We start from the raw sequence: 25154 nt of genomic DNA, 5'->3' as shown, positions 1-25154 counted from the left end.
TGTGAATTCAGCATATTTGTGTTCATAGATGCGGGGTGGGTCATATTAAACTGTGATGTTTCCGGTTATTTATAAATTGCTGCACAAAATGTTTCAAGGAGGGAAAAATATGAACATGAAATTAAATTTTACAAAGTAAAAAAAGCTGTCTTTTTAGTATTCATTTTTAAGTCTTATGTCCAAAGCTGAGTTTCGACTTCACAAAAGTCTTTATAACGCATTAATAAAGTTGAGGCAAATTCAAGACAGAGCTTTATAAGCTGAGTAATCCAAGAGTAGGTAATTTTGTAATGAGAAATAATCGTAAGAAATATCTCTCTTAGTTATGCTGTGTTGGACTGTTTCTCTGTGTTGTTTAACTCAGACCTCAGCTTTTTACCTTAGAAAACTTGTGGATGAAAATTGTCTCTTTTGACTGCAGGAAATCAGTTTTCTAGTGTGTTAACCGTCCTCTTTGTTCTGAGGTTCTGTTGCAGAAAAACAGATCTTGGATATCTCAATGTCCACTGAGATATTCCTCTACCAATCCTCACCTACTTTAGTGTCTGTCCATTTTAAGGAATGCTTAGTGCTTTCCACTCTTCTAATCCTCCGAAGTGAGTTATTTCTGTAAAGATTCATTGCTTTTACTCTGCATGGAAAAATTCACATATTCACCTATATCATCATGTATTTCTTTTGTGGCATTTTTCTAAAGGTCAGAAATACTCTGCAACTACTCTACGTGTAGCCTTGGTCATCTCATCTCAACAACGGTACAATAAGAAAAAGTATATAGAGAAGCAGCAAATGTCTTGAAAAGTATGGATTAGGTTTACTCTGAGGAGAGACTTGCAGGATAACAACTCCTCAGTTAAACAGGGATGTTATAGGGGAGAAAGGGGAATAGGACTGGAAAGAGAATGTAAGATAGTGGCATGACAAAACCAGCAGTGATTAACCACTGTTTTTTCTCTTTTCTGTAATCTCAGAGCATTCACTGAAAAATTATACAAAATGGATTTGAAAAGAAATCAGATAAATCTACAGAGAGTAGGTCCTTCAACATCTATTGCAGCATGATGGTTCCTATCCAGTCTGTTTTCATAAGGCCTCATGCTTGCTGATTATTGGGAAAGATAGAGCAGGAGACTGATCAGTGTGCACCTGTGTTGCACTGAACATCATTAGAGACAGAGCACTGGCCAGACAGACTTTTAGTCTTAACGAGCATGACTGTTCTTATGGTGTTGTAAGAGTTCCAAAAATACATAGCTGTTTCTGCCTCTGAGTCATATGAATTTGATGGATACCTGTCTTGATTACACTACAGGCAATAATAAATAGAAGTCGAGGCACTAGGACCAAGGACTGTGTGCATTCTAAAAACTAAGCTAGTTGGCTGAGGAATGTGCGCTCTTTGTTGGCAAAGCAGCTGATTTTTATGACGATTCTCTGTGTACATCAAGGAACTGAAGAAAATGGACACTGTGAGCAGACTTGAAAATTGGACCTCCTTACATTTCTTTGAGAGATCAGATCCTCTGGCCCTATGTTAGCACTCGCCTCCTTCAATGAAACATCTGTGTTTTCAGACTAATTCTAAATGGTATCCTGCATAAGGTAATGCAAAATCTCTGTTTCACAGTGCTCATATACACTTCTGTATCCCCAGTGGGATTTATACACATGTACTTAGTTGTTAGTAGTGCTTGTTCTGCTGAGTTCGTTCTATAACAGCTTAATGGGCAAGAAGAATGATTTCCATTTAAAAAACTTACTGAAATGCAGAAAGGCAAACAAAAATTGAACACTAGAATTTTCTGTAGGGGACTGGCCTGATCCAGTAGGTTGTCATGGCCAGGCTGAGAAGCCTTTTTTTCAGAGAGATTTGAAAAAACCTGAGAACTTTTTATGAACCATAAGAAATGTTATTCCTAATTCTCAAGTTTTAAAGAATGTTTTTTCCAGCATTATCGTTTGTCAAAATTTTTAGGATTTTTATAGAGGATAACTTTGAATACTTTTGTTAATCATATATAGCTAATCTCTCTCAATTTCTGTCAAGGTCTTGTCCTCTGTTTTACTCTAGCGCAAATAGTTCATTCGAGCATGAATTCTGTGTTTACTTTTATTACCATTTCTCACCTTTCAATTTACTAGAGCATGAATTTACTTTCACAGGATCATTCATTATATCATTTCTCAGCTTAAGTTTTTCAACTCTTGCGTGTTTTTGTGGTTTGGTTGGTTTGTTTTTGGGGTTGGGTTTTTTTTTTGGGGGGCGGGGGAGGGGGGAGGGGGGCACAGGGAGGGATGCAGTTTCCCAGGCATTGGATCTGGAGTTAAGTAATTTAGAAGACCTAGTTGAAATGTTGACCTTCATGGAAGCAAATTTGAAGCTGTGACCTTGAGGCCAGTGAATACCTGAGATTAGAAGGGAAAGGAAAAAAACACAGTTTATTTTGAATGTCAGAATTTTGGGGGTCTAACTCTTCTGAATTGTAATACTTTTATAACTAAATGTGAACTGTAGTACTAAATCTGACTTTTGTATGCCATTCATCTTTGTATTTATTTTAAGACCAGAAATGTTCCACGTTTTGGTTCAGAAACTTTCCTCTCATGTATTTTACCAGGTAATGCTTCATTCAGTTGAAGTTTAAATCCAAAGCATTTATTCATTGTGGTTTTTTTAAATTTTAACTAGCTAGAAATTGGAACTAGTTAGATGACAACTGAACTAAAATAATGAGGGTTTTTTCTTTTTCACTTAATACAATAATAAATAATGAATGCACTTTTGGTTTTAAGATTTGCAAAGTCAGAAGCTACAACATTTCCCTTTATACTGTGTATAACAAAGAAAAATTAAAATATCTGATAACAATTTAAAATTAAATTATTAAGTGCTTTTTTAAGCTTTTACAAACAATGTTTAAAACAACACTGAAGGAATGAAGGGCTTTCTACAGTTGATAGAACTGCTGTAGAGAGGAGCTGAAGAAACCTCACTTTGCACATGCCATTCTGTCAGCGTCAGCTTTTATATGTAAGGATGAGACTTTGTACAAACATGAGTCAGGAAATTCAGTTATGGTACCAATAGCAACTGTAACTTAATATCCATGAGTCCTGTGGAGGAGTTACTATGAGGTGATTTGTGTTCTTAAAGCATCATAAAGTATCAGTCAGATCATTTAGCATATTTTTAAATTAAAGCTTGCTTTTTTCCTTCCCCCTCCCTTTCCCCAAAATTGAAATTCAGACTTGTATTAGCAAACTTAATGGGTTTATTTTTGAAAACAGATGTTTGGCTTTGGCTTTGCTACTTCATAATGCAGTAAATTTAACTACATTCAGTTCCCTTCATATTTTAAATCAAATTATTTAGTATAATATGTTTAAAAGCAGCATAGTTCTTACTGCTTGTCACTCTAACTCTTATCAGCAGCACACAAACATGGTGGTTTTGCAGTGCCAGGGTAATACCCAGCTGTCTGCATAAGTTAGTTTAGCTTATTTAGTTAATGAGCTTAGTTAGCTCATTTTCATCATGGAGGTATTGTACTAGTACTGTGCTTCACCTAAGGATGTCTCCTCATATAAGGACTCCCAGCAATATGTTGACTAGAGATTTTACCAGCTCTTCTACCATCTACCTGAAATAGTTCAGCATCTGGTCTTCGTTCAACTTTGGCTAATCTATATTTCTCTCCAGAGCTTCCCCCTCCCCCTTAGTGTGGACTCTTTACACTTTCTAGCTGAAAATAAATTTTTTTTTTTTTATTCCCATTCTAATTATTCTTTAAAAAGCCTCTATAGTCTTGTTTTTATTTATTACATAAAGGGTGATCAATGAAGGAAGGGTTCTGTGGACCTTCTGCCTGTTCCAATGAAGCATATGAAGGGGAAATAGAGCAAGTAGTGTCTGTATTAACAAATAAATTAAATTTAAGCTATAATCAGATGAATAGGTTTTCTGGCTGGATAGTCCTGGAGGATGCTGTATAAGTAGTGTTCCTTAGGCGGTCATTCTAGTGATCATCAGAAATTCTTCTGTTCCCAGCAGCTGTGGATGGTTATTTAGGACTAAGGATTAACTTAATTAGAGAGCCATGCCAGGTTCTAAACGGCCAGGACCCAAATATGTATTTATAATTTTTGTATTTGATGGTGTCATGAAAACTACTGAGCCAGGTTGGAGAGATGAATCAGCAGTTGTGTTCCTGCGGAGTGATCGGATACAATACGGCATGTGGCTGGGGGAGAAGCAAGGTGGGAAATGGCAGGGGTAGAAATTGTGCACATTTGTTCATTACAGCTCAGGAATGAACTCCAGGAGTCATCTTGCAGCTGAAAGAAGCGTGGAGGACTTCTGAAGCTTACCCAAGCCGCTTGGTATTTCATTATACCATTAAGTACGAAGCAATGTGATACTTGAATTTGAATCTTTAAACAGTTTACAAACATGTATTTATTCATCCCAGAAAAAAAGGTGGTGGTAGTTAATTATTATCTGTGTCTTCTAAATGTAAGAGGAATTTGTAGGCCACCCAAAGCATTGATATTAAGGCAAGATCTGGATTTCAAGAGTTCTTGTCAAAAACCACACCTCTCTCCATAACCGATAAAGTTGGCAACCTTATTATTAGGAGCAACCTTGGAAAAACATCTGACTTATGAGTTGCCTAAATGTTCACATTCTTATCTCTGGACAGCTGCTGGTTCAAGGCAGCCATGAAAGATTCAAATTTAATTACGGCTTTTCATAATTCTGAAGAACATCTTGCTCATAGTGAATACATCTGTTAAATATTATGTTCTTTTTGGGCACATTAAGCTATAGTTTTACATACAGAAAGTAGGTTAAGAAATTTGCAAGGGATATTGGCTCTAAGCACAACAGTTCTACCAGAGATTTTTCATTTTATTTGAAATGCAAATCTCACATTGGGATTTATAGGGTAAAGCTAGCTGAGCAAAATAAATTTAGGGCATTCAGACCAGTTTGCTCTGTCTGCACTTCCTGGAAGATCTTATTACTTGGGTAAGTATAACAAACAGGGTTGCAATATCTTTATCTGTGGGCTGGGCTCTAAATTAGTATGAGCGTGTGGCTTAGAAGGGATGATAATAATTTAGACTTAGTCTGCTTAACAGTAAAACTTTGGCTATTAATAGTGAGCCATTTTTACTGATCAGGCAAAAAAATAAATTCTTTTCTTCCTAGGAATCTGAAAAGGTAAGTAGATTCACTCTTGTATTTTGCTGGTATATAAATTAATCTAATAAATCCTAAAGGTTAGAATTTGCTAATATTAAAGCTTGTACTGTAATGTTAGAGATAGTTTTTGTTCAGTCCTTACCGAAGCTGAAAAAACTTATTTTTCAAAATATATGTATATTTTATATAGGTGGATAAGTCATGGTGTTCTGCATCTGTTAATATTATTCAGGAATGAAAACTGAAAAAGGAATTGCAATTAAAATACCAGCAAATAGATGGATCCTCTTTGAGGCACTCAGCATGCCTTGGGATTGATATAGGTGTCTTGTTATTTAATAATAATAAAAAAAGAATCCACAATTGCAGATATTTCTATAGAACTAGATCAGAAATGGTAACTGAAAGTGTATGAGAGCTAACAAGCTATTTTCATAATATTGCTCAGAACAGTCAAACTGTAAGAAGGGAGTGTCTGGGAAAGTAAGACTTGCCTGAAGCACAAGCAACAGGTCTGTCTAGAAAAAAGATGTCAAGCAAGTAGTATTACATTATCGCTCTGGAGCAAAGAACATTGCTTTTATTAATAAATTGTTGTTTGATCAGCAGGTTTTACTCTAGCTTAATGCAGTTAAGCAGCAAATACACTGTGGATACAGGTGAGAAAAGAGGCAGAGTGTGGAGGCTAGGAGGAGATAAAAGACTTAGTTCCGGTGGTATTTTTCAGCAAAAGTTTCTGGTTTGTGCCAAGGTCTTGACTGAAGGTTTTTCTATAAGTAAAATTTCAAGTGCGTAATGTAATGTATTAGTATTTTCTGTATCTTTTTCACTATAGATGGTCAAATACTATATTTGATGTTTAGAAGAAATAGTAATCCTGGCTTTCTTGTTAATAACAACTGTGTATTGCGCGAGCTGCTTTAAGCACGTGGAGCAGTAGCTTACAGCACAAATAGGGGCATGCAGTGCAATCTAGCAATAGAAACTATGCTATTTTTAGTATTTTTCACTCTTTTTCTCCCCTCTAATTTTGAGCCAGTCTACTGTCCTGATTTACCAACACAGCTGGTGGCCATATATTTCTGGGGGAGTGGCTCGTGGCCACATCCGCCAGAGGAGCAAGGTAGCCTCGGTGCCTCTTTGGCAGCTGCTTACTGTAGGTGGATATCCTTTCACTGAGGTGATTATTACCGATGTTATGGTTGCTTTGAACTAGGGGAAATATTGCAAGGAAGGAGGCTCACTGCAGTTGAGAATCAGGTATCTCTAAAGTATGTAGTGAATCTACTAAGCTGCTGGCAGGTAAATGTGACAACAGAAGATGGAAATCCAGCAAAACCAACAAATTGAAGCAACAGAATCAGGAGGAGTGTCTATAAAGTTCACATGTGTAAGCATTCTGAAATTTTAAGTTTATATCAGCTGACTTGATGACTTACCAGATTATTCTGAGCATAATTTGTGTTATTTCCAATAACATTAAATGAAATATTTGGGTCAGATGCATTTTGGTGGAATTCAGTTACATTTAGCATTGTTCATACTTAAATTACTATTTTGACAAACATGGAGAGACCAAAACCAACCATTGCTTTAATTAATTTTTGCCTTGGGTGACACTGAAGATTTTTCTTCCGTTTTCTGATAAGGCATTCTCATATTGCTCTTCAGATCAATTTGATCTGAAGTTAAATAATGGCTTATCCGTTATGACAAGCTGTAAATGGCAGAGCTCAAATTAGAACATAGTAGTTTCTGACTCATATTCCTGCATCTGTCCCTCTAGATAGTGGTGTTGTATACATTGACTAGAATGGACATAGGACACCTTACTGATAACACAGAGTTTATTAATAAATTAGCTTTCTTTGTGTATATTTCACCAGCACCATGGGACTCGGGATTCTTAGTTTGTAAGAGAAGCAAATAATTTTGACTTGTTAGTAAAAATTTTCCGTTGCACTGGGCATATTACTGAGATTGAACATTTCTTATGATGCAGTAATTTGGACTCAGCCTTAGTGTACTTTTAGGGATTTTTTTTTTTTTTTCCCCCTGACTGTCCCTCTGAAACAAAAAATGGGTAAGCTTTTATTTTAAAGCTGATTTTATCCTGTGGCTGCTGATTCTACATTTTAGTGTTTAGGCAGGCTCTAACTGAGAGAGTAAATGTGGATGGTTTAGCAATTGGTCATGGTGGCCAGTGTCTGAACTGTCACTCACTGAACACAGTACAAAAATGTTTTCATCTATGTCAGTTGCCATTAGAGATTATTGTAATATTTATTTAAATTCAAAATAATTGAATTCTTAGCATAGGTAATTGCATGATAAATACAGATTAGTGAAATATCAGTGGCATTGGAATAATCAGCCCCACAAACATATGATAATTGCCTATACACTTATCTACAACCTGCATAATTTGAACGATATCTCTAGCCATTGTCAGACAGGTGTCTTTTGTGTTGCTTAGAAAGCTGTCAAAATTGAACAGTTCTGAATCACAGATTTAAAAACTTGCTGTATCAGAAGATTGAATGTCAAAAGACTGAATTGCACTCTTCATGGAAGAGAAATCAAAATTCTATGACTCTTTAAAGGCTTTATCAGTATTTTGAGTTCTGTGTTAGAGCAATGCAAAAATTATGCATAAGTACGATCCCTGTTCATTGCTGTATGGGCACTGGTTTCATACTTCAGCGATGAAGTGATGTGCAAAACGGCCTTATTTTCTCACTGGCAGTGAAATGGACAGTGTAAATTCTTTACCCCTTTGAAATGTCATCTGTTGACAATAGTGACTGCTACTTGACTAAAAGTCCAGCAACACCAACTTACAAGTAAAGACTAATTTTGGAACATTTTGTTTGTTATCCTTAATGTCAGATGGTAACATGAATGTCTTTAATCCTGTTTTAAAGAGGCAGCAGTAACTTCAGAAACTTCATACTTGGGGCATTTTGGTTATTAGAACAGAAAGAACTGTATTTTCAGTGTCATGACAGAAGTGGTAGAAAGATTGTAATGGGGGTATAGAAAGGAGGAATAAAAATTATATCAGAATTGTCTTTAAGGCAGCAATCAAAAAGCAGAGCTCCTACGAAGTTCTGCTTATAGGTTAAGCATGTTTTTCACCATGTTTTCATTCCTTCATTGAAACCTAGTCAATCTTCTTTTTCCCCACAGTGCAAAAGGTTGAAATGCACTGAACTTTGAATCTAGGAAACCATTGTTGAGGATGTTGAGTTTCCACTATTTGAGATTGTTTGGTTTTGTTTCCATCTGCATTTCCTTGTTTTAGTAAAATCTCTTTAAAAAAAAAAATGAATCAATGATGAATGAAAACCTCAGAAATCCCAAGTCATCTATCGAGAATAGGAACAATTTTGTTAGTTTTCATATTACAAGGCTGTATTTTTGCTAGTGTGGACTTTTGCTAGTGTTAATTTATAATGTAACAGTGACATATGTTTTTCTGTCAGGACTGGTTTAGTGTAACACATGTGGTTTCATCTGTCTTTTCAGTAGCAAGAGTAAAGGTCTGAAGAAATCACAGATGATGGCTTCTGACGCTAGTCATATGCTGGAAGCAGCTTTGGAGCAGATGGATGACATAATTGCAGGTATAATAATGCTTTATTTTACACCAAACTGTTTTGAGACCTAACTAGGTTTGTCTTTTTCCCTCCTGCAATTTTCCTGTTTATTTTTTTACTTTTTAATTATTATTCTCTATTTGTCAAGTTCTTTGTGACACACAGATTTCTCTGGTTCATGTGAAGAAAATTTAAAGTAAAACAAAGCAAGAAAACCTGTAATTCCACCTCAGACATGTGAATATTGAAGTAAGAGAGATTTACTTTGCTCTAATGCTATGTGGTAACTTAAACACATCCTAATTCATGTGTTAACATTCCGTATTGTATGTGTTAGTTTTTTATTTCAGTATGTCTTTGTAAAAAGTTTTCGCCAAGTTAGCTGGATAGTATATATCTGTATTTTAACACACACACATAGATATAAATAAATATATATATATATAAAAAATATACCTAATTTTATTTATTATGTAATATTTAAAATAGTTTAGCTATTAATTACCTTCACGGCCTAATGAGTTAGAATGCATATCTTTTTGTTGACATTTATATCCAGGAGTGGAGCTATTAATTTCTTTTTACACAGCTGTCCACTAGAAAGGCATATGATGCAAGACAGAATTTGCTGTCTTTTGACGCTGACATAGTAAGGCAATTAAAAATTTTTCTCTCAACATTACAGCATCCAAGAAGAGAAGTTGATTTCTGTGGTTAGGACTTGGTAGCCTTGGGGTTTGTGCTCACACACCATTCAGTATGAGCTCCTAAAAGAGGTATCTGGGTAGGGCCATGATCTCACTTGTGCACAATGAGAAAGCATTCACTAAAGCTTTATAAATTTAAATAGTGACACCTATGCTGTGCCTTCATTTTTTTTTTTTCCCCTAATGATGAAGAAGATTCCGTCAACCTCTTGTTGCTGCAGTTGTGCTTCTTCCTGCTCTTCTTCCTGCTCTTCTAGTAAAGCTTTCTATCCAGAGACTAATATGGAGCTTCAAATATTACCATCAGACTAGCCAGGATTAGGCTAGTCTGATGAGGCAGGAAGTCATTATCCAGGATTTTTAGTTTAAAGAATCTCTAGATTTTTTTTTTTCTCATCCACATATGAGTCTTCACTTTATTCCAAATGTGGAAGCTTTAACATACTGCTAAGATATACAGAAGTGTAAATGTGAATATGTGATAGATATAACTCCACAAATAACTTTTCACAACAATGGAACAAGTTCCAGGCAAATAGGAAAATTTAGATATGTATTTCCTTCTCCCTTCTTTTTCTGAATGCAAAACCTTATTCAAACAAGATTTTAACCAACAGAAGTTAGTTGGGATTTTATTTTTTCACCTCTTACAAAACACATAAACAAATAGTCAGTGAAGCATTGGACTTCCCTCAGGTATGTAAAGACAGAACAAGAAAAGCAAGTCCCAAACCAGAATTCATAAACTAGGGAACTGAAATAATTTCTTAGCCATTGCAAACCTTGGGTTATGATCCTGGATCGTGCTATAAAAGAGCCCAAGTAACACAGAAAACCATGTCCCTTTAATTATGCTATGGAACCTGTGCTTATAAATCACCTGTGTACATGTGGAAATTTTAACTCAATATCTCTCTTCTGTGATGATTTATACATAGCCCAGCACACATCGGTGATACCATGGATGCACTGATGATTCCATTCTTTAGAAAAATCAACAGAAAGAAAAATAGACATATTCTATTTAAATTGATTTTCAGATTAGACACTTATTTTCTTCCAGGAGTTGTCAAAGCTTTGTGGTGTGTTTTCATTTAAAGGAAAGAGTTAGAAAACTTGTCATGATTTTGAGGATTTTCAGGTTTGTCATTCCACAGGATTTCATCTGCTTCAATCTCTTCTGTTAATAGGTCGTGCTTCCAACATATCTCAAATTGTCCAGTATCTCCTCTTATGAGGAGATATTCAATAAACAGGTCTATCGTCTTGCTTATCTAAGCAGTGCTATGTTTTGTTTAGAAAAAATTTTAGTTTTATCTGAAGATGCCATTTCATATTCCCTTCAAAAAAGTTTTTCAGACTTACAGGCTGTGTGGTTTTTCCACTGAGAGAATAACATTGCTACTCAGTAGCGTTTCCATGAATGGAAGCTCTGAAAAATGGTTGTTGTTACGCTAGTTCTGGGTAAGACAATAGGTTTTTAGTGTTGGGTATTTTTTCCGTGGTATGGAAAGATAGCCTTGTAATATGTGGCATAACTGATTCAGTGGCAATATATGACTGGCTAAGAAAATCACGTATTTCTTCTAGTTTCATGCTAGAAAACTAATTGAGGTCGGAAGCCGGGTTTGATTTTTTTGATTTTAATATTCTTTTCTTTTTCCCCACTTCTTTTTCAGATTGTTTGTGTCCATAACATTTTAGCGTTTAATCTTGATAAATAAGGAATAGAATTAAATTGTTCCAGGCTTCCAAACAACATCGATTTTACCCCCCTCACTTAATTGCCATGATGGTGGAGACAGTGATACAGACAAGCAAAGCAAATGATGGAAGTAATATTCTATGTGAATCAGTAGATTGCATGTCCCATTCACAGCTGTTTCACAAAGATTCAGGCATGCTAGTGGTATGTAGAGTTTGTTTCCACAGTGTATGGATAGGTCATGAGCAAATTGGCAACCTCTTCAGGAGAGTTGAGTTTTTGACTTCACATTACTTACATTTTTAGTCTAATGTCCACTGATATTCAGTATACTATGGAAATCAGGCTTATATAAAAATATCTAGTGGGAAAAGAACGAAGGTATTTCCCAGACAATGAATCTGTCAAGTCTCATCAATGTTAATTGAATACTTCCCATATGATTTCAGAATTATATCTACCTGTACCAATAAAAAAATCATATTGCTTTATTCCTTTATTTGTTTTTAGTTATAACATGAAGTGAAAGCTCAATTGGGTGGGAAAGTTGTTTACCTTCTTTATTTATTTATTATTTTCCATTACTAGAAATAGATAAGACATTTTAAGACACGTTGAGTTAAGTCTGTTCTGGTTGATCTTCTCTAGCTAATGTTCTTATGTTCCAGAATTGTTTCTTGAATATATTCTGGTATGATTGAAGGACCAAATATATCTGTTGGAGCCTGTACTTGGATACAGTTATTATCCCAATTTGTCTCAAATTGAGGAACATAGTAATTATTCAAGTTTGGTTCTCTCTAATTCAATCCAGTAAGCTTCTGTATGCAATTTGGGCAGGGACTGGAAAACAGGAATGTTCTCTTGTCCTGTATGGTGAGAGAAGAAATAAGGTGGGAATTCCTTCAGAAGGAGGACTGGAGGACTGTCATGAAACAAACCAGGACTGACAGTCTTCTAACTGCAGATTTATATATACCATATTATGCAAATATTGGACAAATAATCTGTGCAAATATGGCTGCTCTTAGAGTAGACTGGAAACAGCAAAAAATCAACTGTTCAGAGCTTGTGCTATTTCAGTTCACTGTATCCAGATTCCGTGGATATCCATAGGCAGCACTGGATTCAAAAACTAAGGCTAAACTTCATGACCGTTGGAAACTTATGTAGCTGATGAAAAAGATATTTCCTTTGGAATGAGGCCTGAGTGGATACTAGGAGAGCTATGCTCTTCTCTTGGCCTCAGAAACCTTTGCTTTAGGCACAAAATGACTGTTAATCACTATTTTAGAGAAGTGAGAAGTCCAGAGATGTGTAACTTGCATTGGTTAATTTTTGAAGCTTGAGTAGCTGTGTATATATACACATGCAAAACCAGCACACTCTGTTGAATGAGAAGAGTCCTGATGTCTCTTATTAGCTGTAGGTATTATTAAAATATTAGATTGTGGTCTTGTCCTTTAAGGTAAGAACTGGGCATGCAAATACGTATTACAAATATTTACAGATTTGCAGTCCTACTTTTAGCTTTCTAATTTTAAAAGTCATGTCCCTTACTCCAAATGTTAACATAGCTCATATATGATTCTGATTAATCCAAATAAAAAGTCTCACTGTAGACTGTGCACCCCAGTGCAATACAAAATGTATTAGTGTTTAAAGTGCTTGAGGGTAGGACTGTGAAGCAAGATTAACAAATTGAATTTCATTGGGCTTGATCAAATTTGACAGATAGGTCAGTGTTCCCAAGTCTTTTATGCTTCAGTACATCTGTACTGATAACCCACCCTCATAGCTATATAAATTAGGCATGCTAAATGATTAGCCTTATTTGACTAAAATAGCAAAAAGGACTAATGTGATTGTCAATGAACATGACTTATCCATTAGCTAGAATGACTTGCACTCCAAACAGAGGCTTTCTCTAAAGAAAGCTCCCATATGTCAGATGTGTCTACGCATTCTTTATTTGAGGTGCATGACTTTGGCATTGCTTCCCTCTGAGGTTTGACCAAGTCATTACTTTCCCTTTTATTCAGCTTGTACCCATTTATTAAAATGTGTTTCTTTATTGGACTATAGATTTTGATTATTTTTTCTTTGCAATATATCCTAATGAATTAAAATAATTTTAATTTTACTTTTATTTTATATCAAACTGCTTCTCTCTGACAACAATCTGGAAATCCATTATTTCCTTTTGTGAATAATGACCATAATTGTAAGATCTAAAAACTCCTGTCACAGTATTATAGTCTGCTGCAGCTCTAAAGTCTCTTCACATTCACCAATCATTGTAATTATTGAGTTTCCGTTTAACCAGAGCTCCTGCAATTATTGCGTACTGAAAAAATGAGAAAGTTAAATGTGTTATCACATGGGTGTGTACTGATATTTCAGTATTAGTACTGAAAGATTAAAAAATATAAATAATTTAAAAGTTTGTCAAGAAGTTGTCCAAAAAGTATGCATGTTTAAATTCCCGTCTCTTGAGGTGGCTGAACGTTTGTGTTCAGTTCATTGCTTTGGCTGTGTGCTACAAACCCAACCACTTCCCACACCCTAGGTGAAAAAGGAGCCTTTAGAGGAAATTATAGTTAAGAGATGAACAAGATTTTAATTCGAGTTTAATATATTTTCCTCATGGGATCTATTTGCCAGAATTTGAAGGAGGACCTGTTTGTGGGGTTTTGTGTGGTTTTTTTTTTCTTCTTTTTTTCTTTCATTGTTCTGCCCCATCACAATTTTACTATGAAAACAATAGAGTTCAAGTTCCAGAGCTACGCTCTGTTCCTGGATGTATTAGATTACTAAGTCACCTCTAGTTAAGTGATTAGAACTTGGATTAGAAATGCAGGAGAGGACAAAAAGTACTAACACTCTCATTTGAACCCTTTGGATGAATTTTAGGTTTTGTGGAATAAGGTTTTCACTGAGTTCCTACATAAATACTAGGAAATCAAAATATTTCCTAGTGACCTCATCCTTTACCCATGAATAGTCATATATGTCATCACAGGATTCATTCAGAATGTAAGGACTAGTCTCACAGCACTTTAAGTGAAGAAGATAGACAACTGTTCTTCATAGGGGATTGAAATTCTCCAGACCAGACAGAGAGCACTTAATCCTATTTTTTGTGATGTGTTTTGGGGGGCGTGGAGCGGGGGTCTTATCTGAAATACACGCTGGGTGACATGCAGCTGATGTGCAGTACGAGCCTCTTGTGATTTTGTAGAATGACTAGAGAATAGCTTCTAATTTTTCTTTTCAATTTGTATACTTGCAGATGGCTTTATATTTTTATCACTTATGTCCTATTCAACATTCACAGTATTTTTAAATTCAAAATTTATTTTCTATAGTAAAGGTGTGTAACTTTTTACAATTTTAATACAGAGATCTTTGTAGAATTTCATTTTAGAGCGCTGAACTGACATAGACTATACTTGAAGTAATGATGAAACAGAATAATTTAAATAATGAGCAATTTCTTTCATTATAGATCAGAGTAATTGAACAGCAACAGCTGCAGTGGTTTTCTTGTATTTTCTAAATAAACTGTAATTGTGTTAATAGGCTGTGCTTTGGTTATGATTAGTGTATTTCCTTTTTATTTTCTGTGCTTTTTCAGTGAGTAATTTAGGCTTTTTTCTGAACAAAATAAATAATATATCTACAGCACTTGTTGTTTATCTTGTTACTGCTATGCATTAATTAAGGTGAGCATTTGTGAAGTTGTACTATACAAGATACTACAGAGGCTTTTTGAAACCATTAGCTAGAGCATATTTATGCATAGATCTTATAGCAATAGAGATAGGAAAAAGGGAATTAAATAATAAATGACTTGAAATCAGGTCTTTGAGAGAGAAATATATAACTTCCTGTCATAACAGTTCCAGAAAATTATGAGGGGGAAAAAAGATAAAAATGGTGACCTTTAACCATCCTGGATATTAAAGCGGAAAATATAAAAACTTAACACAAATATTTAGGGGTTATAATTTGTAGTTCAACATGTATATTTATTTTATAACACTTCTTATAGGTTGTTAGGTGCTGACATTTAGTTTCAGATACTCGACTTCAGAAAAGCTAATCAGTTAATTCCTTAGATGTTGTCAACAATAACAGGTTTATAACAATTTAAAAACTTTTAAAACTTTAAAAGTATAGCCATTCACTGTCTTTCTATTTATTTAATTCATAATTTTTCAGCTATCTGTGGTCTTTCTTTTAGGTTTATTGACAACATCTAAAGACATGGCCTCACAAACTCTGCACACACTTGAATAACCATTGCAGCCATTTGATACTATATTTTGTAGCGGTTTTACACATGCTGTAGTCTTCAAGTTAAGACCTTCCATAACTGTTCAGGTGCAGTTTTGATATATGTTTTAAAAGCATGTGAAAATCATGGCAACTTGCATGTGATTGCGCATGTGCAGCATTGTCTGCTTATTCCTTACCAGGGTTGCCAGAGCAACCTGAAGTTTGGAATTTCCACAATTTTGAGTGCTTAACCTTACAAGAGGTCATTATAGCTATTTGGGCTACTGTCCCAAAACATGCTTCCCATACTCTCACTATCCTAAGCATATTTTCTCACAGCTAGTGGGGGTCTGAGCACAAGATAGAGAGTGAAGACTCTCTGAATCTTGTTTGTAGTACTGGTGGATTCCCTCTGTAAACAGGACAGTACTACAGAATCTTACGGAGTTGAAAATATTGAGAACTTGTTTCCTATAAACACTTAATGATCTTTTACAAAAATAGATGTTTAAAATTGTTTTGTGTAAGACAAAATTGTCCTTTGAAGGTCTAAGTGAAACAGTGATTTACTGATCAAGTTGGTCTTTGACTTCCCTTGCATGTGTTCCTGCCTTTCCAGCAAAACAACAAAATTAGAAGTTTTCTTGAAAATAAGAATTAAAACTAATTCAAAATGGAGAAATCTTTGTAATTGAAATATGCTACTTTAAATTCTTTATCTCTGACTATAAATAAACAGTTCTGTCAGTATAAAACAAAAATACAGTCATGATCTAGACACCTACATGAACTTGCCAAAAATGCAGTACTGCATTGTGTTTATGCAAAACAAAATCCATACATCATAGGTATTTGTATTAAGTTTTGAAAAAGGATGGAAAAGAAACAGAAATGGAAATAGCTGCAGATACAATATGTAGCAAAGAAAGGCAGTTAAACCATGATGGCCATAACCCCATAGGATTGAAAATCTGAGACACAAAGGTCTTTTGTGGTTTATATGATGTGATCTGTTTTTCAGTACATAAGTCACTCAGCTGTTTAACAGGCTAGTGAACAGATTTCTAAGATTTAAATTTAAACAAGTTTTATCAAACATGGGATTTCTTTAAATTCAAAATCATAGCTTCTCAAATTCCTACTTTAAGGCAATGAAATTGATTTGAAAAAGTCTTTTTAAAAATCAAAATAGTGTAATTTTTATAAAAGAAGATGCCTTTATTTCCTCACAAACTGTTCTTATTTTCCCTATGCTTTCAGAGATTAATTTTTTTCATGAAACAGTATTCATGTTACCAGTAGCTTACTACTGCTTACTACAAATAATTACGGATTTTGTACTAAAAAGATTTATTTGTTGTCTCACAACACTGTTTTAATTAGACTACTGGTTTCACTGGCCCTAAATACACTTTTGTGTGTGTGCGTAACTACAAAAAAAAAAAAGAGAGAAAACTGGTGCAAGTATTTGTTCTTCTTTGTCTTTAATAAAATGTGTTGATCCTGTTTTTCCTATGCAATGGAGACTCAGCCTCAAATCTCCATCATAGCTGCACAGGAGCTCTAAGGCTGCTTAGCTTGTGTTTCAGGATAGGAGAGATCTTTTTGTAGTAGTTGTGTATACAGTACCTAATGTGCTGCACATCACAGCTTGGAGTCTATAAGCATGTAAAAGGAAAAAGGTTGAGTAATTACATAGATTATTTGCATAAGAAATTATAGGCAGTTCTTGAAAATCGTCTCAAGGATTCCACGTGTGATTGTAAATAAAGCTCAGTTGAAAATCATCCGAGCTGCATGAAACTTGCATCTGAATGTGGTCATTAATGTTTCTAGGCTTGGAAATTTTTTCCTAGGGCTTCCTGCTAATCCAGCTTAACAGTTACTGTTCCCTGTAGTTAAAGATCTAAAAGCAGAGATTTGAGGAGAAGGTAATATGAGCTATGATTCACAACACACCATTTGTGATGTATTTTGCATTACAGTACTAGAAGAAAGGATTGTGTGAGCTACCTCTTCACTCTTTTGACAGAAGGCTTAGGAACAAGGAGACTGAATTATATCCCATCCAGACCTTACTACTAGTTTACATAAATTCACGTTTTCAAGGCTATCTTCATGAGAAAAAGAAACTTGTGCTTCAAAGAAAATTACACTTTGTAGTCTTGAAGGAGAGTGGAAGAACTTGGACAACCGATATGCTCATTGAGTAAAAACTCAGGTAAAAAAAAAAGTTCTCTAGCAGTGTAATGATTGACTGAAAGGCCAGAGAAAATGTATGTTTATAATTTTATTCTAACCACTGTTGGTCAGATATCAAAACTGTTACCCTTGAGTATTTCAGCTTTATAGGAAATCATCCTACTGCAGCATAGAAGTAGCTTTTGGGTTTTGTTGTGGGGCTTTTGTTAGTTTTTGCTGTTTCTGGGTTAAAGGAGTTAGCAGTTTTGGGAAAATCTGTTTTTAACCACTGATGGTTGAGTTACGTATTACCAGGATTTTTTTTCTAAAACTCAGCCAGTTTTAGAGTGAAAAGACTGAGATAATAAGGATGAATGCAGGGGATCAGAAGTTAAGATGCAAGGAAAAGTGAGAGATCAGAAACAGTATCTACTGCTAAGAGTGATGAAAGTTGGGTGATGGTTGAATGTATACAATATAAGCTGAGGAGAGTGGATTTTCAAACTGGCAAGGCTTTCTGCTTCTTTGTTTACTTCTGCTTAGTAACTTATTTTTGTAAGCCACCAGTAGTGCTGTTTTCTGAATAGGTTATGTATTTGCCCAAAAGGATCGCTACTTTCAAATTCAGCTAATTGCAAGGAACTTTGAACTAAAAATGTGCTTGCATGGTCAGGGTGTAGGAAATGTGTAACTTAAAAGTTGTTTTCCTTTTATTATTTTTGTTATTCTTTCTAACATACATATACTGTGCAGCAACATTTAACCTCCTTCATCCACTCTCTGTATGTGGAAGCCAGAACTGAGCTGCTTGGAATGTCTTAGTTCCAATAGTTTTTTTTCCCTCTCTTTCTTTCCTGCTCCTCTAAGGTGGACATTTATGATGATTAATTGTGTTCCAGTAGTACACTAGGAAACCATGGTGTTGAGTATTATATAAACATAATGACAAAAGATTCTCCTGTGTCCTGTTTACCCCTGGAAAAGATGAGGCACAGGAAGACTGACTTGCTCAAGGCTATACAAAATGAATCTTTTTGCAAGAGTTCAAAACTGCACTCATTTTTCCTGAGTATCTATAAAATTCTTGTGCTTGAACCACATTCTTCCCCACTTCAGCTATCTATAATAAAGCTACACACAAATTAATTGCTGTTAATGCTAGAGTATACTGGTAACATGTAGTGTTCTGTGGCATCTCCTTTTTTTTTTTTTTTTGCATCAATCTGCAAGGAGATCCAAATTCTTACTGTCTGGTGCTAAAACTTAATGTGCTTTGCAGCATGATAATGTAAAGGTTTAAACTAATGCAAAGAAATATAATTATTTACTCCTACACACTTTAACTTCTGTTTTTCAGGGTGTGTTCTCGTCCTTCTGGTGAGCAATATATATCCTACTTAATATGAAACTACATGGAAAGCAAATAAGAGAAGCAAGCCTGTGATTCATTTGAATTTAAGCAGTAAAACAGGAAGCTTTCTGAATTAAAATGCTGAGTTGAACTCTGCATTTCTGCATTTCTTTACCTAGTCTAAAGTGCATTAGTTGTTGCATTCAGAGGAATTCTTCATTTTCCATTTCAGCCAGGAGAATAAAAGGTACTACAGTAGCAACCCATAGCAAACCAGTTTAAAAATAATTTCACAAAGGAGGAGTGTATGCATGTATTTGATGGGGAGGTGTGAAGGGTCATGTTCTCTTAGTGATACACTGAGATCTGTGGGTAGCTCCTGTTCCAGACAAGGAGAGTTACTCACGGGAGGGCTTTGTAACTTTTGTTGAGTGCTCTGGCCCCTGTCCAGCAAAGCAAAGCACTTTTAAGTCCTTGCTTAATATTTGTGATCCCAGTGACTTGAAACTAGTGGAATTTTGATTGCTGAAAGCTAGAATCTTCAGCACATCTCAGAATTATGCCCTGTATTCTCGGCATGGTAAGGGTGCAGATATGGTTTGGGTTTTTGTTTGTTTGTCTTTCTGATGGTATCAGACATGGCTACATTCTTCTCTCACCAGTGCCTGCTTTTTGAAGTCTAAATACAAATCTTGAATAGTACTGAGATTGTTTTTTTTTTTTTAATAATTTCCTTCATGGTTAACCTCAGTTGAAAGATTTAAAATTATGAATGAAATTGAGTCTTTCAATCTCTACTTCCTTCATTTAACTTTAGTTGATATTAATCAGAGAGATGTTTTTCCTTTCAAAGGTTAATGGAACTAGTGCATATAAGAATTTACACACAGTAAGATCATTATATCTTTACTCATGTAAGCAAACAAATACTGTGCTGTTTACTATTATTAGCTAAGAAATTTTTGAAATGTCTTTATTGTCTTCTGCAGTTTAAAATCCTGTACTATTTATGTTCAAAATGAATTCCCAGTCATAGGTATGGGGTAAGTCATAAGATATACCAGCTTTTTTGTGGTATTAGGTAGTTCAGGGAACATGAGTTTGCCATAAAGATGTCTCTGATTATTTTAATTTGTTGCATCTCTTTTTGTTAGCAATGAATGGGAAAATATTTCCTTCTTCTGGCTTCTTTTTTACCTCTTATTTCATGCAAACTTTTCATGCAAACTTAAATGGAGGAAAACTTGAGGCAGGAAAGGGAACAGTAAGAAAAAAACCCTGAAAATTCTTAAATTGACTCTCAATCACTAGACATCAAGTTGATGTTCTTTCCCAGTAAAAACACATTACCACCTTCCAAATGTCCCTACACAGGACAGGACTGTCCTCAAGACCCACCTTAGATTACAACCATGGAAATTCGGCACTTGTGCCTTACACATGGACCCAGTTCTTGAGAGTTCTGAGAAATCATGACCTTCCACTGCTATGTAAAATGTGAGACTTTGAGGATGCTTAGAATTCTGCTAGTCTGAACAGTCAGTTGAAGAGCTTGGGATAACTGAAGCATGCATATGGAGTATGCCCAGTCTCAGGAAATCATGTAACGTATGATTCCTGGCTGGCCCTGCCTGTGCTCCAGCACTTGAGAATTTTAACCTTTATAGAACTGTTTCTTAAGGGTGACAGTTCTTTCCCTTGCCAAGATTAAAGAGTGTGCATATATGTCTTTTTCCTAGTGTTTTGATAGAGGCAAATCAATTAAAGGCATGCCAAAATGTAGGAATTTCAGTGTCATTGAATTTTCCTACAGAATTTAAAATTATTTTCTGTAGAAGGTAGATGTTACCAGTAATGTTGTAGCCATAATAATCTTAGGATGGAGGCAAGATGTGATATGTAGTGAGGCATTTAGACTGGTGAGGGAAGATGTCACAATACTGTCTCAAGAAAGTTACAGTGGTATGTATGGTATGGCTGTATATTTGGCTGTACAAAGTACCTACCTACTATAATTAACTGAACTCCTGAACAATTGTTTTAAATCTGTATTTAGCTTAAAGATTATGGCTTTTATTTCACACCTGAGATATTGGTTGTGGGCCTGAAAGTTTGTGTGGTTTATTTTGGATTGTGTGGATTTTTGTTTGTTTCTCTCATCTGTATATAAAAAGTATTCATATAAGTAACGTGAAGAATGCTATAGCAGAATGCTCCATTAAGCTTTTCCCATTCCATATCTATTTTAAACTGTCAGTTCATTGAAGGGGTAGCTACTAAAGCTGATTATGAAATAACTTTGGATCCTGTCTGCTTTTCTGGTGTGAAAAGTACTTGCTAAGCAAAAAGACAGAAAAATTTAGCATGGAGTTTTCCAAAAGAAAGAGGGAGAAAACTAGTTTAAAAGTCCTAATGGTGCAATAACCAAGGAAGCCACATTTCTAGAAGTGGCAACAATGCTACTTAAGAAGACAATGCCAGATTTCAGTTTGTGTGCATATCTCTCTTGGAAAGTAAGTAGTGAGCCACTCTCGTTGAATGAAAAGATTTAAGAGGTTATATGATCCAAATGGCTCTTACACAATTTGGAAATCTGCTATTTTTAGTTGCTAGAGTTTAATATTAATCTGCATTAGGAAGTACATAAACAAACAACTAAGCTGGTATAAGTAACTGAGAGTATAGAAATACACAAGAAAATATCTTTTAGTGGTTAGAATACTCAAATCCAGCAAAATGGTTAGTTGATCCTCTCCTCTAAAGGAAATAATTCAGGAAGACAAGGTTGATTTACGAGGTGAAGTAGCAGTCTTTGTAGCACCGGATATTGAAGAAACTTTATCTTGGACATGGTCTTAGCCAGAAATTAAGATGAGATCTCACACTTGAGTTATTAAAATAAACTCATAAGCAGCGGAAGTCAACAGGACCAAACGGAATATTCTCAGTTTTCAGTTTGAAAAGAAGTTAAGACTATATGAAATACTCCAGCAGTGAAAATAAGAGTGTTGCTTTAAAAAAAATAAAATCCCTACTACTGAGCCTTGCAGAACTTTAGAAATTTCTAGGGATGGTTTTGCATTGTTTAAAACAGTCAAACAAAAAACCACATACATTGTACAGTAGAATTCAAACCACACAATTTTTTGCAAAGATAATTGATATGACAGAATTCTTTGTGTCATTAAAGCAGTGGTTGAAGAAAACCTGGTTAATATTATTTCGAATTTTCCCAAAAGCTTTGAGTAAAGTTAAGCATTCACAAAATGAGAGACAAAATATTGTCTTGGATCAAAACTGATTTAGATGGGAAACGCTATTAGGATTAAATGATCAGTTAGCATTTTGGTTAAAAGCTAATCTAGCTGCAGAAGGCATTTCAGTGTACTAGGACCTAAAGTGTCAATGTATTCATGAGTTGTATTTAGGTACTAGTTGTATATCAGGCTATATGTAAAATGAACCATTGGGTTCAAATATAGTTTGTAATGTCCGAATCATGGTAACTAAATAACCATAGCAAACTAACATTGATTAATGCAAAGTAGTATGCGTTCAAGAAGAAAATTTGAATTACTTATACATCTGGGTTTCAAATTAGATACATCTGCTTAGGAAGAAAACTTAGCAAATAATTTTCAAAGGCCCAGTGAAGATTTCTGTTCCTTTCGTAACTAAGATGTAAATGATGTTAAACACAGGAGTAAAACGAAGAATAGTATGGGGATTATAATAATCCCCATGTGTAGATCAATAATACAGTCTTTTAAGGAATACTACATGCTATGTGTATCCAACATATACCTGTAAAGTATGTTACAAAATGAAAGGATTGAGAGGAGTACAATATGAATGATCAAAAGCCTAAAAAAAATCTTCCATGAAGTCAAATAAAGGGGGAAAATGTGATTGCTTATGCCAGAGAGAACAGGAATGAAGACATAACATGAGTACAATCTATAATGTACATGAGGCAATGAATTGTAAATAAAAACTGTAAAAAGTAGAGCAAATAGAAGTTTTCCATCTGACTAGTTCTTAAAGAAGCAAAGGGATATTAAATTAAATCAAGGTCTGAAATTCAGGACTGAGAAAAGATAGTTCATTTTAGCATGCAACTCATTGAAACACAGGGTATTAAGGCAAAAAGATTCGGAGATATTAGAATTTGTATTATTTATAATTCTTCCATCAAGTGAGACATGTTTGTTGCTGTGCTTATTGTTCTTGAGAAAATAATATTGGTGCTGGAGGGCTGGCAGGAGGGAGGTGGTGTAATTTAGAGAGCTTTTTGTAATTTAGAGAGCTAGCAAAGTTTCATTAGCCATTTTTATTGCTAACTGAGGTTTTGTTCTCTGTGGGAAGGTTTTAAACCTGCTGAAGGTCACATATTTTTCTAGTTCTGGTAACACGATCTATTTTCATCTAAGTTTCTTGTCAAAGGACTGCATCAATCTTTCTTGGGTTGCTTAACACTGCTCTGTGTGGGGACTTCTAACTATGTAGCTGAGAAGTTAGTGACATCTCATGGTAACCATGGAAAATTACAGGTGATTTGTGGTTAGGTTTTGGCATTTGTAATATAATGGACATTGCAAATGTTTTCTAAGTCAAAATTATTTTTTAATGTGCGTGTACATACTTCTTAGATTTAATTCTCCAGTGTTTGTTATTTATCTAGAGACCAACTCAAGTATTTCTAAGCCTAAAATACTGATACTTGTCAGTTAGCATCTGAAGTCCAAATGTTGTAGTATGTAGTACCTATGTATTTGTCACTTACAAAACAATTATATAACATTATTGTCTCTCCTCGTTTTACTTATTCTAGGTACAAAGTCAGCCACAGAGTATGCTAATGGTGGTTATGATATTGTGTCACCTGCTCCATCAGTATACTTGGGCACATTTCAAATTTTGCATCTCCTGGAAGATCTAAAGATGGCATTGGAAATGCTAGAGGATCCTCAAGAGAAAGAAGCATTGCGAAATCAAATTCCAGGGGCCACAGCAGTGTGTATACGGGAGTGGTTTGAAGAGAATCTGGTGAGTAGTTATTTATAGCTTTTCTGTTTTGTTTGCAAACAGCATTGGTTCAAGTATTTTGATACTTCAATTATTTTTATAATAACTGAAATTTGCATATTTAGAGAGCTGCAGGGGATCGTGAGCAATCATAGAAAGCTAAGGATATTACTTTATGTGCTGATTACTAAAGCAGTGCAGATGTAGGAGTTGGTAAAAGTTGGTAAAAGACCTTATTTTGTCTTTGGTGAGAGAAAAGATAGTGAAAATGAAGTACCAAAAAAGTTACCTTTTCTGTGGGTGTTTTTGGTTTGGTTTCATTTTGTTGGTCGTTTGCTGGAGATAACAAACAAGTTTATAACTAGTTATAAAACTTTTCATTTTTAAACCACCAATTTGGAATATGGTGGCATTGTCTGTTGAAGGGACAAATTCAAATTGGATGATTCTCCTATCCTTTCCTCGCTATATTTCCTTTACCTTAACTATCGGTATTATGAATCTCCAAAGTACCTTGTACACCAGGCAGTGGTGTAGGAAAGCTCTAGCTTCTGAATGTGAGACATTCGTATTGGGGTAGATGCGGAATAAGCATTTGACTATATTGGAAGATTGAGGCTTACCAGGTGAGGAGCAGATCTTCAGACATACCTTAAAAGAAGAGACCCATTGGATGTAAAGGAAGAGAAACAGCAGGTCCTACCAGAACACTCCTCTTCACCAAGCCTGTCGCTGCAAGTGAATGGTGGTTTCCTAATGAGTAAAAGTCACCTACTGCTTTCTCAACTACAGAAAAGTTTTCTAGATGAATGGATTTTCTTCTGGTTTTGTCAATGCATGTTACTTTTATGTAATTGTGTCTGTAGCTTCTGGTTCAGAGTTTATCATTTGCTATAGCTGCCTTGTGCCTATTGTAACCTAATGTTGTTGGAAAGGTAGCTGCTTTTGTTTAAACTTGTCAACTGCTGGTTTATTGGCATTCTTCACAGAGCACACGTCTATGGCTGGAAAGTCCTGTTTGGGACCATATGAGAGAAAGGAATGAAATTTGGTACCAGTTTTGAACGCAAAAGCTGGAGGCAATATTTAAATTGGATTT

General features: G+C 35.1%; 1 protein-coding gene across 1 annotated transcript in view; it reads left to right on the top strand.

Moving 5' to 3' along the window:
* The window catches only part of PPFIBP2 (PPFIB scaffold protein 2), a 104431-nt gene that overhangs the window by 10625 nt on the left and 68652 nt on the right, over positions 1-25154 (top strand). Inside the window, exons 2-3 of the mRNA XM_075163223.1 lie at positions 8735-8832; positions 23862-24076. Coding sequence (XP_075019324.1) covers positions 8766-8832; positions 23862-24076 — 282 coding nt within the window. The 5' untranslated portion in view covers positions 8735-8765. The remainder of the gene's footprint in view (positions 1-8734; positions 8833-23861; positions 24077-25154) is intronic.

The sequence above is a fragment of the Calonectris borealis genome, chromosome 14, assembly GCF_964195595.1.
Source record: "Calonectris borealis chromosome 14, bCalBor7.hap1.2, whole genome shotgun sequence".
NCBI lineage: Eukaryota > Metazoa > Chordata > Aves > Procellariiformes > Procellariidae > Calonectris > Calonectris borealis.
This window is presented reverse-complemented; position numbering and strand designations above follow the sequence as displayed.